Source organism: Pagrus pagrus (assembly GCF_965226575.1).
Source record: "Pagrus pagrus genome assembly, chromosome: 14".
NCBI classification, from domain to species: domain Eukaryota; kingdom Metazoa; phylum Chordata; class Actinopteri; order Spariformes; family Sparidae; genus Pagrus; species Pagrus pagrus.
The window spans coordinates 28,531,503-28,546,562 of record NC_140198.1 but is presented as its reverse complement, the minus strand read 5'-3'; the positions used below and the strand labels follow the sequence as shown (position 1 = coordinate 28,546,562).

The window sequence follows — 15,060 nt, the reverse complement described above, 5'->3', positions numbered from 1 at the left end:
AATGCCCACACTCATTTTTTATGGAAGAGACACGTAATTCTCTTATTGTTATTTAGCCACATGGCCAGTTTGTCTCCTCTCACCACATTACTGTTTACCCTAGAATAGTCAAAACACTCTTTGCTGTGGGTCTGATCCACTCCATTTCTCTGGTTAACACTGTAGGAAATCCTGCTCAAATGATGGATGACACTTTAAAGCTCACCTGATTTGGTTGTAGTCCTACGTTTGTAGCCATGATCTTAGTAGAAACTCCTCCCCAACACAAAACACTCTCAAGCAGCTCATTATACTAATTGAACCCTTAGATCATTATCAAAGCACGATTTACCTCTGTGCAATATTTTAATTAGATTATAGTCTCTATTTAACCCATCATGGACTCTTTGAAGCTCTGTGTTTTTAGTGTTAAAGTCCTCAGATGCGCGGTTGGAAACAAATGACGGAGCCCTTTTTAATTTAATGAGAAACCCTGCCTATCCAGACTGAGTCTCTTTGCATCTTTTTTAGGTCCCACCTACTCGTTTTTTGCCATTGAAATCCAGTTAATTGAAGGAGTCTTTCACCACTATACATGAAGGGGGCCAAATTAGCATCCCTTTCTGCCCATTGGGAAGCTAAGGCAGACGTGGATGCTTTGATGTGAAAAGCACACTTTCAGTAGGCGGCAGGCTTCCTGAAAATGAGCTGATGGCCCTGCTATTAGGCCCAAATGCAGATGCGTCCATGTGTTGCAAAAAGCTTAATCTTTTAATTGATCACCTTCTGCATGGCCTATTCTCCACGTAGGTTTTCTCCCCACTGCCTGTTAATCAGAATCACATTTTGATGATGACATGAATTGCTTTTTAAAAGGCAGCAGGAAAGGATTGCAAATCCAGTGTGAAGGGTAAGAGAGGACTGCATTGTGCAAATGCCTGTTGAGAGATGCTGTTTGTGATGAAACAATTTAATACATGGACTAAGAGCTGTTTCAAAATTCTGAAATGTGAGTGGCTCTTACACACTTTTTAGAAAGTGTTCTGAAATTAATAATTAGTAAATACTTAACTACTCTGCTAGCTTCCATTGTTAAAATAAATGGGGAAAAAAAAGAAAGAAAAGAAAACACTTGAAGGAAACCAGCTCTTTTATTAATCTGCTTCTACAGCCTTACAGCAATGTCGTCTATGGACCTGAGGGAGCACACTCAATATGCTGGACAACTGTTTATCAAGACTATTTAAAGACTTTTTTTAATGAGATATTCTACAGCATGGACTAGTAGTAAATTACTTAATTGAAGAAATGCAAAACTTGATCAGGATATGGGCAAACTTATGGCACAACAGGACCCTCACAGAAATAATGGGCTCATTTCTCCAGAATACTCACTGACAGTAAAATGCCAAATAGTCCTAAAAATTATATTATTTTGTTGTTGTTATTTTGTTACATTCTTTTCAAGAACAATGTTCAGAAAATTGTCTCAAAGTAACAAAATTATAGAATGTGTAATAAAGATGTGCTCATTTTTGCAACACTGAATTCGGACTATTGAGTTTTTTTCAGTAAAAATACCCAGTATTACCCAAGTAAGTACCCAAGTATTTACTTTCAGGCTATTGTAATTCTTGGCATATTGAATTCTAATGCTTTTAGATGAAAACAATGTTTTTAGGTCAAATAGATATGCTCAAATGTATTTTGTCACAGTGGTCACACTGTTGTCATGATTGATTTTCTAGAGAACATCCAAGTCCATCTAGTAAACCCTTACCACTGTGAAATACATTATTATTGTGTGTACGGTCCATGTGCTGCACCTTTATTAGCGTTGCACAGATGCAAACATTTACACATATTAGAAAATTCTGCGTGTGGTCGTCATGTTTTTTCTCTCTTCTTGCTCAGTATAAAATTCAGTTGCCCCAGAAAAAACTGTCAAAGCCCTGTCCTTTATTAAAGTGGCAGCTGAAACAAATAAACAAAACGTCCTGATTTGTAGTGAATTTAATTCTTAGTCAACCTTTGTTTATGTAGAATGAACTATGAACATATATCAAGAATACATAAAAAATGATGATATTTACGAGCAGTCTGGTGTAAGCGTTTGGCACCTACTGACTATTGGTAATGTCTCTCAGTCTGTTTTATACGTTTGTGTTTGGTGGTTTAAAAATCAGCGGGCTCCAAGCCATCATGCAGGAAACCCAATAGAGAACACGCAGCCTCGCATTCAGAACTGTGCTCCATGCTGTGGAGACTGGCACCTCGGGTCTAACAGAGTCAACGGAGCCGAGAGCCGAGTCATTATTTATATACTATATATACAGACAATAATATAAATGCCAGTCACTGAAGCAGTGTCTTCGATCAAAACTTGATTTACAAAACTGCCACCAATATGGACACACTGCAAATAAAATATCACAAGTAGACAAATCGGAAATAATAACGATACAAAAAGAGAGTAGCATAGAAAATGTCGTTTGAGTTAAAAGTGCAAAAGGATGGGGTAGTATAATGTGTCTATGTTACAAAGAGCTATTCGATTGTTTATATATACATAACCTAATCTTTTGTACAGATTTCCGTCCGACAACAAAGAAGACATAAATGTGGCATTTAAAAAAAAACAAATGTCTAGAACTTTTAGTAGGCTCATAATAATAATAATAATAATAATAATAATAATAATAATAATAATAATAATAGCGTGATATATTCTGTCTCGTCAGACATACGGTGATAATTCTCATAGGAAAAGGGGCAATTGTAAAAAAAAAAAAGAAAAAAAAAGAAAAAAAGAGAAAAAACAAAAGTATGCTTGTTTGAATAAATATTTACATTATATTAATCCCGCCCCTGTTTTTCAACTATATTTGCACTGGAAGCAAAAGAAAATGCGGAGTATATACAGTGCATTTACAGTGTGATTAAAGTCACTCTGCAGCCTACTATAGTAGATGATCCTGGGAGCAAATGTCATCCTCGATATCCACATCGTCGTCGTTCTCGTCCAGCATGTACGAGTCCGGCTCCTGTCCGTGTTTCAGCTCCTCCGAGCTCTTGTCATTGAGTTCGCTCTCGCTGGAGTTGTCCGCGGATCTCTCCAGCTCCCCGGGAGTCTTCCGCTCGTCCTGCGCTTTCCTCAGCTGCTTTTTGTGCTTCATCCGTCGGTTCTGGAACCACGTTTTTACCTGCACAGAGGAAAGGCGAATTTCAGAGGATCCTAAAATGATCTCTTATTATGAATCTTATGATTCTCTAAAGAAATCACTCAGTATAAAAACAAAATTCTTAGATTGGTTTAAGGTTATTTTAATAGCACAAACAGAAATAGGAGGTTTATCGAATAAATTGAATCTGCTGTATATTTAGTACCAAATTGACCTGTAGCCTAGACTACATTTAATACACAAATAGCTAAATATCAGCTATTCCCTCAGTGTATTTTATTCATGTATTAAAATCTTAATTCAGCATTCGAAGTAGATTTTGTGTTAGTTTTTTGTTTGATCACCACTTTTCTTTCGGCTACAATTGAAAATGGAATAAACAATGAACCAGCCCGGTGCTTTCAGCTGTGGGTGCGCGCGCGCGTGTGTGTACCTGTGTCTCGGAGAGACTGAGCGCCGTGGCCAGCTCCACTCTCTCCGGTGTGGACAGATACCGCTGGATCTCAAACCTCTTCTCCAGGCCGGACAGCTGCGAGTCGGAGAAAACCGTCCGGGCCTTCCTGCGTCTGCAGTGCTTCCCCGGCAACTCTGCGTGGTGCTGGAACAGCGCCGGCATCTGCATCCCTGCGGGTGACAGCAAACAGGGATTTAAAATTACAACTTTACCAAAAAAAATCAATACATAAACATACAAATAAAACTCTAAAATATCACAGCAACTAAGTTCTCTGTTACTGAATTCTTATTTTTGGCGATTTATAGTTTGATGATGGCTGTTAGCGACATGAGATAAGAAGAACGGAACGTTTTTCATAATTTGATGCAGCAAATGAGAACGGAAGCTGGCGGTTATTGTGAGGCTATTTCCTATGAGGCTCAACCATAACTGCTTTAACTTTTCACTCATTTTTCCTGCATGTTGTAGTAAGCTATGTGAGGTGAATCACCCCGACCCGTCTGCCACTGAAAATGATGTTATATTCCCATATTCAGTCATGTAATACATGGTTAATACATCCATAGATGAGTTAGTAATGACAATGACAATGTCCAGTTTGTAAAAGCACGCTGCTGTTTTTTTAAATACACCGTTTACAGCTGACACACGTCAGCATCACAGCCTACTTTGTACACCTGACACAAGTTTCCTTACTCGAGGCGTGTACCTCCTCCTCACACTCTCTCCTGGTCTTACCAGATGTGAAGAAGTACTGGTGATGCTCTGGCTTGTGCAGGGGATGGTGCGGATGTGGCGCGAGTATTGGGGTTGGCATCAGTGGATATCCATACTCGAGGATGGGCATCCGGGATGCCAGGGTGCTACAGAACGGCGAGGGAATCACCTCTCTCAGCGGCTTGGGTTTGTGCAATAAGATGTCCTCAATGAAAAACGACGTCGACCTCTGCGTGGTCGCCGCAGACGCGTAGTTCATGCTCATGATGTTAGTTTGGGTTGTTGATTTTCCTGCCTTTAAACCTGCATCAGCATCTGCCTCTTCCCCCCAAGTCTCCCAGGTTTAAATGCAGCCTCTGTGTGTGATCAGTGAATGACACTACGTCGAGCATTACATAGATATCAGTGGGAGGCCACATTTCCAACAAGTACTTATTCACAGAGAGTAGCGGATTGGGGAAACTGATTTGCGCATCAGCCAATTGGAGCCGTGTATGGGCGGAGGGGAGATGCGGGGAGGGGGGGTTGATTGGCTGAGACGCATTGGAGGCAGGTGAAAAAAGCTCACAGATTCCAGCGATGCAGCGCACCTGTAACCGCATCACTGACAGTCCCCACCGAGAATCACCACTCCTAGCGGTGCTTATGTGGTCGCCGAGCAACCATGCTGTTTTTGCCGGGTTTGCGCGCATTGAATGGCCTCATGGCAGAAGCCTTCTTCATGTAGTTTAGTCAGTAAAATACAGTTTCCAACAACATTACGATTAAACGTTCAATTGCTCAGTTCTGAGTACAATGGAGGGCCTACTACTATCATGCTGTCATGGGATGTAACCCATGGAGCTGCAGTGAGCTGCTCATTAAGTGTTTAATAGTGAACTGTGCTAGGCTGTAGTTAGTTTGTGGAGCCGGGCGCTGGCCATGGTGCTGAAGAAATACGTATATTGGTAGGCATGTTTTTTTATTTTTTTTTTTACTTGTTTTACATATGTGAAACTGTAATTACTGTTGCCTATAAATAACAATTTATAGTAGCTTATCCCTGCTTAAAGTATTTCATAATTCCTACAGCAGTTCATAATTTGTGGTGCTGTGAATCAAATGTGGCTTTGTCCCATAGAAATATTCTAGCTTTTGACCTATTATCGGTCTGGCCGATATTCAGCATTTTTCCCGATTATTCATATGATTGTTTCTTGTTTGTCTTTTGTCCAGCTGCCGATCAAATGAATTCATTTAAAGATGCACTACTTTGGCTCTGACAGTAGTCACCACTTTGTAGTCTCATTAATGTCCTGCCCACAAAGTGGTTACACTCACACGGAATATAATAATAATAATAATAATAATAATAATAATAATAATAATCTGCAAAGTAACTAAAATGATCAAATAAATGTATTGGAGAGGAAGTATTAAGTTACAGAAAAAGGAAGTTCTTGAGTAAAGAACTCTGTTCACTGTTTTTTTCCACAAATTTAACACCAAGATTTTCATTTTTATTGCAAATGTATCGGTCTGTCAGTTCCAAATATCAGTTATCAGTCTCCTTCTTTACTAATAATGGGTATCGGTGTCATGTCTGAAATAACCACAGTCGAACCTCAATGTTTAACATTTGTCAGTGTGCAGAATAACAGTGAGTTTGACAGGCTTTATGTTGTTGTATACTCTACTGCACGTGGCATTTGTATGTCATGCATGTTTGTGTGTATTTCACCCAGTCTATAACATGTGTTCATTTCTTGCTCCTCAGTGATTTTATGTAGGCTACCTCTCGGATTGTTCGTATATTATAATGACTTTCTATAAATAAACGCTGATGGAATAAATGATGGACATTGACACAAAACTTTAGATTGACTTGTCTTGAAACTTGAACATGCGACCACATAGGGTTTATAATTGTCCAAGAAATTCACTCGGATAACTTCAGCACTCTTCCTTCGTGTAGTTTTTGAATCAAGTGATGCAGCCCGTGTCACAGGAGGATTGTTCTGCTGCAGGTCTGTCTAGTAATTCCGCGCAAATTGGCTGTAATTGTCGGTATTAAAATCTGGGAGAGTACAAGTGCCGCTCCTGTGCCCATTTGCGAAAGAAAGCGGTGCGCTGTAATTTGTTGATATGGTGTTGTCATCACATTTCCAATCAGGCCGGTTAATGTGAAAGTGTCTTAATGTAGGCAGAATTCACGCTGCAATGCTATTAGGCAATTAAGGGAGATGTCAGAGCGGAAGTTGTAATCCTTGGGCTGGAGGACAGGATTTCCATTTGATCAGATGGAGGGAGAACAAATTAATTACTGGGAATCAGTTACGCTGGAAAATCACTGTTCTGCTGCATTAGTTTGCACAGGGCTGTGTTAAATGGACGTGTGCGCTCAAAATGTAAATTAGTATGGTTGTTTTTTGCAAATCAAACACCTTTTGGCATGAAATGGATTGTTCCACCTGAAGACGACTCAATAATAACTCCATCCATGAATAAAGCTTCTGCAATATGTGCACTATCCTCTAAAAAGCCGTGCTCAACCTTCTTATTCAGTAAGCATGGCCGTAGCTATGAGGTCACCGAGGTCCAGACCTCGGTGATTATTTCCTAAATATCAAAATAAAAAATAAAACTGTATGATCAAGAGTTGAAACGTCTGGCCAGTCCTTTAAGTGTCTGCGTGGCAGCTCTACCTTTATTTATCTATTATTTAATACATTCATGCACAGTACGTTAAGAGTTGGTCAGCTGGTCCCAGGTCTGCTGGCGCTCTGTTATTCTTCCACAGTCACTCCTCCACATGACTGTTCAAAGCAGCATAAAGACAGAAGCTGCTGCAGGAGGATGGTTTTCAAATCGCACTGACCGCTAATATTTACAGATGAGTTACCAGTGCACAGTGCAGCAGGCTGCAGCTGTGAAGTCATCAGAGCACCGAGCTGACGGAGAGCAGTAAGTGTGTCTGTTGTGTTTAAACGTATACGTTTAATGTATAAACACCGTACATGCTTCAAAACTACTATCACGCCTGCTTTCTGATGTGGTCACATCTCTGATGTCTTCATGTGATTGGACAGACCAGATGTGGTCACACTGGGACTTAGGACATCTATACTGGATTCATCACAGGACACTGCAACATGTTGACACTCTTCATATTTATTTGGCATAACATACATAGTCTATTATGCACAAACACACAATTTGCCAATTTATTTTCCGGATCATATATAATATAGGCGATAACAAGCAAACAATATCATTTTAACTTGATAGAGTTTAATTATAATGTAATATTTTGTTCGCACTTGAGAGATACAAACTGGGGATGTTGATGTGGTGTATCTGTGGCATTTGATCTAATCAGGAGATGATGATTTGTCATTTCATCACAAATAAATACAGATGTCTGTTTACCTTTACCCATAGAAGACCATCTGTGGTTAAAATGATCAGATCAGTCAGATACACATCAAATAAAGAGTCATTTTGAAATTACTCACGACTCAAGTCATTTTTAGTACTCTACTTGAAGTAGCTATTTTGACCACTATCTTTATTTCTAATTGAGCAGGCCTACTTGTTTTTGTGAAATAACAGTACTAATACCTGGGTTCAGTTTTTGGCTACTCTGCTCCACTGTCTCTGCATATTAAACTGACTCTCAATGAGACCGCTACTGTGCGGGAGGGACTGGTTGTATAACAGAGATGAAGAAAACTTCGCTGTGGATTTCCCCCCTAAAGTATAAGACAACACAGTCTTAACAGGTATTAACATATAACAGCTCCATAAAAAACAAAAAAAACAACTCCATTTAAAAAAAATGTCAAGTGTGGTAACATCAAGTAACCTATTGCTCGGAAAATATTTCATGAGACTAATTAAATAATTTTCCTTTCGGACGGGTTTGTAAAACGACGATTCCATTAGTCACAAATTCATAAACTTTTCTATAGCGTTTTGTATGTAAGGTGAAGAAAAGAGCTTTTAAAGACGGGGCCGAAGCAGATGGAGGCAGCCCGGCTGCACCTGGCTGTGCGTCAATCCCTTTTATGGAGCGCACCAGGATAACAAGTTGCTTTTAGGGGAAAATTAGAAAGTAAATGAAACAAATGGTGACGAAATCGCCTTAAGGATCAATTCTTGAGGCGCGGCTAAGCGGCTTTTTGTGGCCATTTCATTAAGTAAAATTTGAGTCGGTCCAGGCAGTGCGTCACTCCATTAAGTGGCACGTTTGGGTAAGAGGGCTGCAGTAGTGTATTGGGTTATAGTTTTCAAAGCAGCCGTGCTGGGGATAGTGAACGATAGATCCAATGAACAATGGGATGTAGCTCCTCTTCATTACTTTATTAGTTTCTAACCCACCTTAAGTATGTTCACATGGGGCTTACAGAAATAATAGCACAAATCAGTGGTAGGCTACATACAGTATGTCTCCATCATGGGTCCTTTATGGTCCGTTCTATTCCCATAAAATGTAGGCTATAGATGACAGACATTGTTTAAGATATAAATATTACTGATGGACTAGTAACATAATGATGGTTTATTGTATTTAGTAGCTTCAGTTATCTTAAGTAAGATTTTTTTTCAATACTCTAAAACTTATTTACACCAATAGCGAACACGTATTTCAATGTACCCTCTGGAATGGCGAGGTAGAACGTTGAATTAGCCTACTGCGTCATTATGGACGAGCGGAGTTTTCACAGGCATATAAGCATATGTCTTTTGGTTTGTGTGACTTCGATGTATTTGCCCACAGTTTGTGAAAAAGAACGTTTGGTTGTACTTTATTTTATGCATCAAATTAGATATAATAACCCATCATTAAAATAAAAATCTAGTTTTAACATTTTCATTTCTTTTAAGATATATGAAGAATATGTGTTAGGTCACAATTGCAATCTGAGGGGTAGTTTTTTTTCTTTTTCAATGAACAGATTACTGTAATAACTGGACTCGCAGTATTGAAAAGATAAGGGCGGGGAGCCTGAATGGAGCACTCAGGAGACATCACATCCTGTGGCCAGCCTCCACTAGTTACCAGACAACGCTAGAAACACTGTCACTAGTAAATCACCAGATAAAGTAAGTAGGAGTAAACAATGCACAGTGTCTGTCGATGAAAATTAAGAGTCAAATATTCACCTTTTTCATCACTTCATCTTTTATTGAAATCATTGAAACGTTGATCGTTCATGCTGCAGAGGTCAGCTCTGCCTCCATGTTGATGGTGAGAGTCTACACACTGCCTCAGTGCCGCTCTCATGATCATAATCCATGGCTTATTTCTGGATGATGGTTGGAGTCTTTTAATGCGAGTTAGCGCTCCTGGGGCATTCATGCATCCGATAGGCACACAAATAGAATATCCCTGAAAAGAAAGAGAGGTTAGATCTGTGTTATCCATTAGCTAATTTAAATTAGGCTACATGAAATTTTAAATGAATGATTTAAAATCCCTTTACATAAAAGGAGAAGTATTGGGATTTTGTGGGGAGTCTATGCTTATGTTTAAACCCATATTTGGTGCTGTTTTTTTGACACAATATGCACAAATATATGTGATCTGTGTCATTTTAATTCCATAGCTACATTACAGTGGTGGTCAATTGCTATTTTTCGGGCCCTAATCAGTTTTTGAATATATTTCATTTATACACAAGACACTTAAATTGGTAAACTGGCTTCACTGCCTCATTCTGAGACATCATACATTTTATTGAGTTCTTTAAATTCTCTGTACATCAATCTATGGAGCAGCTTTGTTGTGGGACACATTTTTAAGGCCCTCTGCTGTGTCAAAAACGTTTGTAATGCATACAAAATCCATGCAGTTGCCAATTCACATTATACATGTGCTGTTTATTTGTATCCAATGAAGTCATGCATATTTTGAAAAATATAGAAATACCTGTATATCCCAGTCTTTTTGTTTTTCATCACTACCTTACTTATCATAGTAATACTTCTTTGTATTGTGATGATATTTTCACTAACATCATGGTATTTTCAGCATATGGATGCTGCTTCCCTCAATTTTCATATTCAGTATAGTGAAAAGCCTGCTGAACAGCAGGTACTGCACAGCATGGGGGAGGATTCAGAGATGAGTGCTTACTACAAGCATCACTTACTGATAATGTCACCTCATTGATCCAGCTGCTTGACTATCGGTTAACCAATACATGGGTTGACTCTGTTCTGCTGAAAAAGTGAGTTATATCTTGTAATTTTACTCTCTCTCTCTGGTTTTTGTTTTCTTTTTTAGACATAGTGCGGGCTGTAGGAATGCAGTTAACTATGCATGCAGGTACTACTGTAGTTTAAGAATTTAAAAAGTACCGAATGATGTAGTGGAAAATGAATCCTATATAATGTAGTTTGAGCCTGTTGATAGCCATAACTTCCAGGAAGTCACCAAGGTTACACTTTGAAAAGAGGTTAACATTTAGCCAAAGACGGCCTCACCCACAACCACAAGAAAACACTTGGAGTGGAACCCTGACGCATCAATTAATTTGAAAAAGAGAGGAAAATGAAGTTTGGTTGTTGTGCATGTTTACCTGAAAAGAAGGTGAGCACCACTGACACCCAGCCAATGATATAGGACCAGGAGAACCTCCAGTTTCCATAGCGTTTCCCATAGTAGTTAATAGTCACACCAGTGTACACCGCCATTGCTAGAAACACTAAAAAGCCTGAGCAAGAAAAAATTGAATATTAAAATGTAAAGAAAATGTTTCTGAAAATTGTACAAATGGGCAACCAATACTGCCGGCTGCTCATAGAAGCTCTAATCTTCAGTCAGAAAATACTTAAGTTAATCATGTTATGATTTCTTCATTAATTCAGTTGTGACCATGGGTTGATTCTTAGTTACAGAATAACACCAAACTGTTTAACTAATACTGAACAAAGGCCTCCACAAATTATGCAAAAAAAAACATTAAAACACAGCTAAATGGAAGCTATATGTCATGAATAAAGACTTTTAGAAACATGACAAGCAGCTGTCTTTAGTTAGTCAGTTCATGATTAGTGCATTATATTATTTTCAAAAACCTTCCTTCAGTGTCAGGTTTTGGTGGTTACAATCAATCAAGGTATAACCAAATGCAAATTACAGCTCAAACCAAAGCAACAAATTACAGAAACAATCAAGTTGAACTTACATGAGATGAAAAACAATATGCCTGCAGCAAAGGTTTTGTCAAACCTGTCAAAGGAGGAGTAATGGATGAAGGCCATAATGCCAATGATGATGCCAATGAAACAGGCCAAAAGAGACAGGATCATGAGGGCACGGGTGGCATCTAAGTGGGCTGTGGACAAGATCAAAGGTCAATAGGTACACTGTCGGGATCATTGCGAGTCAACAGAGGTGAATGATCTCGCTCGAATGATTGTGACCCTGTTCAGGCCATGTTAACAAGCCAATATGATGAAGAATGGTAGAAATGAGAAAAATAGATCAAATCACAAATCCATCGAACAGTGGTCCAATGGAAATCCTAAATCTATCAATCAAATCTTTAACAGACGTGATTGAAACATAACATACTCTACTATGCAGTTTTTGAAGACATTATGTAGAAATTGGCATTTTGTGTGATTTGGTGCCCCCCACAGTTTCTGACTGCAACACCACTGTCGTAAATACAAATCCCGGGTCTGTAGTAATTTATCAGGCGTAATGTAGGTGTCACCAACAAACAAAACTCATTACATTAGAACAATGTTATGTCTTGAAAACTTGGATCTTGAAGTAAATATGTATGTGTCTGTGACCCTACCCTCTCACTGAAGTTACATAAGGCAGAAACAAGTGATAGGAGGCGGAGTGACTGAGACAGAGACACTATTTACCCTATTATAAGACACTGTGCCATCAAAAGGATTTGAAGTTGTTATTTTAAGGTAAAAAAGTTACATAATGTTGCTTTAACTGAAACTCAATAAGAGGAACCAGCACTCTTTAGATTATCTACCTCGGCTGTGCACACTGTGTTTTTATCTCTAAAAACAAACTAACAGACAAAAAGAAATAACTAAACTGCAGAATCAGGTATCACAGCTGTTTTTTCCTATTAGACAAAAGACCACAACCTCGGTGTGTTTTACAGTGTAATCAAAAATACGGTTCTTATTTTTTTGTAGTATGTTTGTGACAATCACAAATTTCTGTAACATTAGACTGTAATCCAGTGAGAAAGGCAAAGAGCAAGAGAGACGTTACCTAATATTATGAAGCCTATATGCCCAAACTACTAACTGAAAAATGGAGTCTTGGTACGCTACTGCTCCCTTTGAGTCTAACTAGATAGAAGAACAAGTCAGTCCAGCTGCTCTCATAATCAAATTAACTATATAGAGCTGTGCAGATGCTGAGCTTGTTTACTAGCCTGCTGAACATTTGAGATAGTTACTGCAATCTTACAACACTTTAAAATGTAATCTTAGAACTCACCCTCTGAGCTTTACCTCAACCAATGAACTGAGAGCTCCATCTTTTTATTGAGCTAACTCTAAGTTAGTAGTTCCCCAGTCATCTATATGAACTCTCCTGGTTACACTTACCAATGCTATCATTGTGTGGGAAACATTTCCCTGGCATACAGTAGCGCCACAGGCCCTGGTGCATGTAGTTGCTGGACTGCCGATACTGCATCCAGTAATCGGTTGCTGTGGAAACTATCAGGAGGATGTTCCCCACGCCTGCACAGAACAACCCTCCACCCATAAAGCTGTACATCCTGCACCTGCAGACACACACATACAGAGGAACATAAGGTCACTTAGCATCAGCGGTCAGTGACAGGGCCCCCTCCTCTCTCCACCTCACACACACACACTTCAGGGAGAGAGGGTCTAAGTGTCAGTAATTGCGTTGTAATGAACATATTATTTCCACTGGATTGAACTGTGGGGTCGTCTGTGTGTGTATGCTCCACTTTGTTCTCTAGGAGATCAGTCCCTGAAGATGGGCTTTACATACAACCCCACCCCCAACTGTGTTGCACAAGCGCGCACAGACACAAGCACGCACGCACGCACGCACGCACATGCACACACACACACACACACACACACACACACACACACACACACACACACACACACACACACACACACACGCACACACACACACAGGTCCAGCCTCTATCCATGCTTTGATACTTGATACATCTATTGCTCATTGTTCCACCTGGATGCAATTTCCTGCAGCCATCGTTTCTTTCTCATAGAGAACTGCCATGGATTTTTTTAGGGGAAAGGATGGTAGATAGATATATCTTGTTATGTCTGAAACCCGAACGGGATGCTCGTTGAAGAGCTCTGTGTATTCATTGAAGAGCTCCGTATTTCCGCTGGATCCCATTTCCCTCTCAGCATCCTCTCTTGCAAGCTCCAGCAGCTGTCTCAATCTAAAGCAGAGCACTATTTAAATCCATTTGATCCCTAGCATGTCAGCTGTCTCAGAATGTCAACAAAGAAAATTCTAATAATTCTATTTAATGATCAGTCAGCCAATTGGATTTAATATTTTCTTGGTAGTCATTTTCTTGTAAGCCAGGATATACCCCCTGAAACAAGCAGTTATATTTCATTTTCTTTTCATTCAGACAGGGGCCTTGTTTGTGACTGGCACTGACCTCGAGGCTGACTGTTTCCTCTCAATCACAATCACATCACTCAACCTTTTCCCCTCCAATTCTTCAACTCCCACTACAAATGTCTCACTGACAAACACCTGAGAAAATTGACCTATCAAGATGAAGAGAAATACTGTGCATGTCTGTCATACAATCATTCATTGATACAATTTTTTTCCTCTTCTTCTTCTTCTTCTTCTTCAATATCTGTGTGGTAATCAGTTTAGAATACGGCTTGCATTTCTCCATCTCAAAGGGTTTTAATGTCTTTTCATTCACCATCACCACACTTGTGACTAATTGCCTGCAGAGTGAAAAGGTATGTCTCCCTGGGACTTGAGACTGTTCATATAAAGACAGTTTAAAAGAAAATGTTTGTCGAGCGCCCAGAGCTGGTGCTTTGACTCCACATGGGCAAAAAATCACACAAAGAAATTAAAAAAACCAAAAAGATAAACAACTATGTGAACATCAACAGTGATCGGAAAAATAAATCGACATTATCCTACCTTAATCAACCCCTTTTATGAAGACGTTTATGAAGACAGGGTGACCTGACAAAATACAACAAGAACCTTTGGTGCCAAGACAGGCCGATTTCCAGCAAGCTAATAGCACTTGCGTTTGACGGGGTGAATAGGGAGAAACTGGGGCTACAACAAACACATAGCTGAGACAATAGGCCAGGCTGACCACCAGCCAATCAGCACCCACCAGTTTTGTGGTTTGGGAATCTGCTGAAAAAACAGAAATGGCCAAAGCTTGGCAAGCTGAAGCAATACTGATGACTGCATGGTTTTGATTGAAAGTGGAGGGCTGAATGGGCTTTAGTGAAGAGCAAGTCAGGCATTGGATCAGGATCTTTGGCAGCTCTACTTCTGATTTTTGTCTATTTATAAAAGCAAACATTGTCACATTGTTTAAATAGATTTAATATATAATGAGTATACTGTATATATATATATATATATATATATATGTACACACACACACACACACACACACACACACACATACACACACACACACACACACACACACACACACACACACACACACACACACACACACA

At 39.4% G+C, this 15,060-nt stretch overlaps 2 protein-coding genes across 2 annotated transcripts; both read right to left on the bottom strand.

Moving 5' to 3' along the window:
- Window positions 1-2,721: 2,721 nt before the first annotated feature.
- bsx (brain-specific homeobox) lies at window positions 2,722-4,788 on the bottom strand. Its single transcript, XM_084373833.1, has 3 exons — window positions 4,357-4,788; window positions 3,595-3,785; window positions 2,722-3,182 (listed from the first exon to the last, which is right to left on the bottom strand). Exons 1-3 carry the CDS (start codon window positions 4,598-4,600, stop codon window positions 2,940-2,942), a joined length of 678 nt encoding a protein of 225 aa, XP_084229959.1. The 5' UTR covers window positions 4,601-4,788; the 3' UTR covers window positions 2,722-2,939.
- A 4,722-nt stretch (window positions 4,789-9,510) lies between these two features.
- Window positions 9,511-14,580, bottom strand: lim2.1 (lens intrinsic membrane protein 2.1). The gene is made up of 5 exons (XM_084373220.1): window positions 14,498-14,580; window positions 12,913-13,094; window positions 11,508-11,657; window positions 10,899-11,033; window positions 9,511-9,706 (listed from the first exon to the last, which is right to left on the bottom strand). The coding sequence occupies exons 2-5, from the start codon at window positions 13,085-13,087 to the stop codon at window positions 9,645-9,647; spliced, it is 522 nt and encodes a 173-aa protein (XP_084229346.1). The 5' UTR covers window positions 13,088-13,094; window positions 14,498-14,580; the 3' UTR covers window positions 9,511-9,644.
- Window positions 14,581-15,060: the final 480 nt, after the last annotated feature.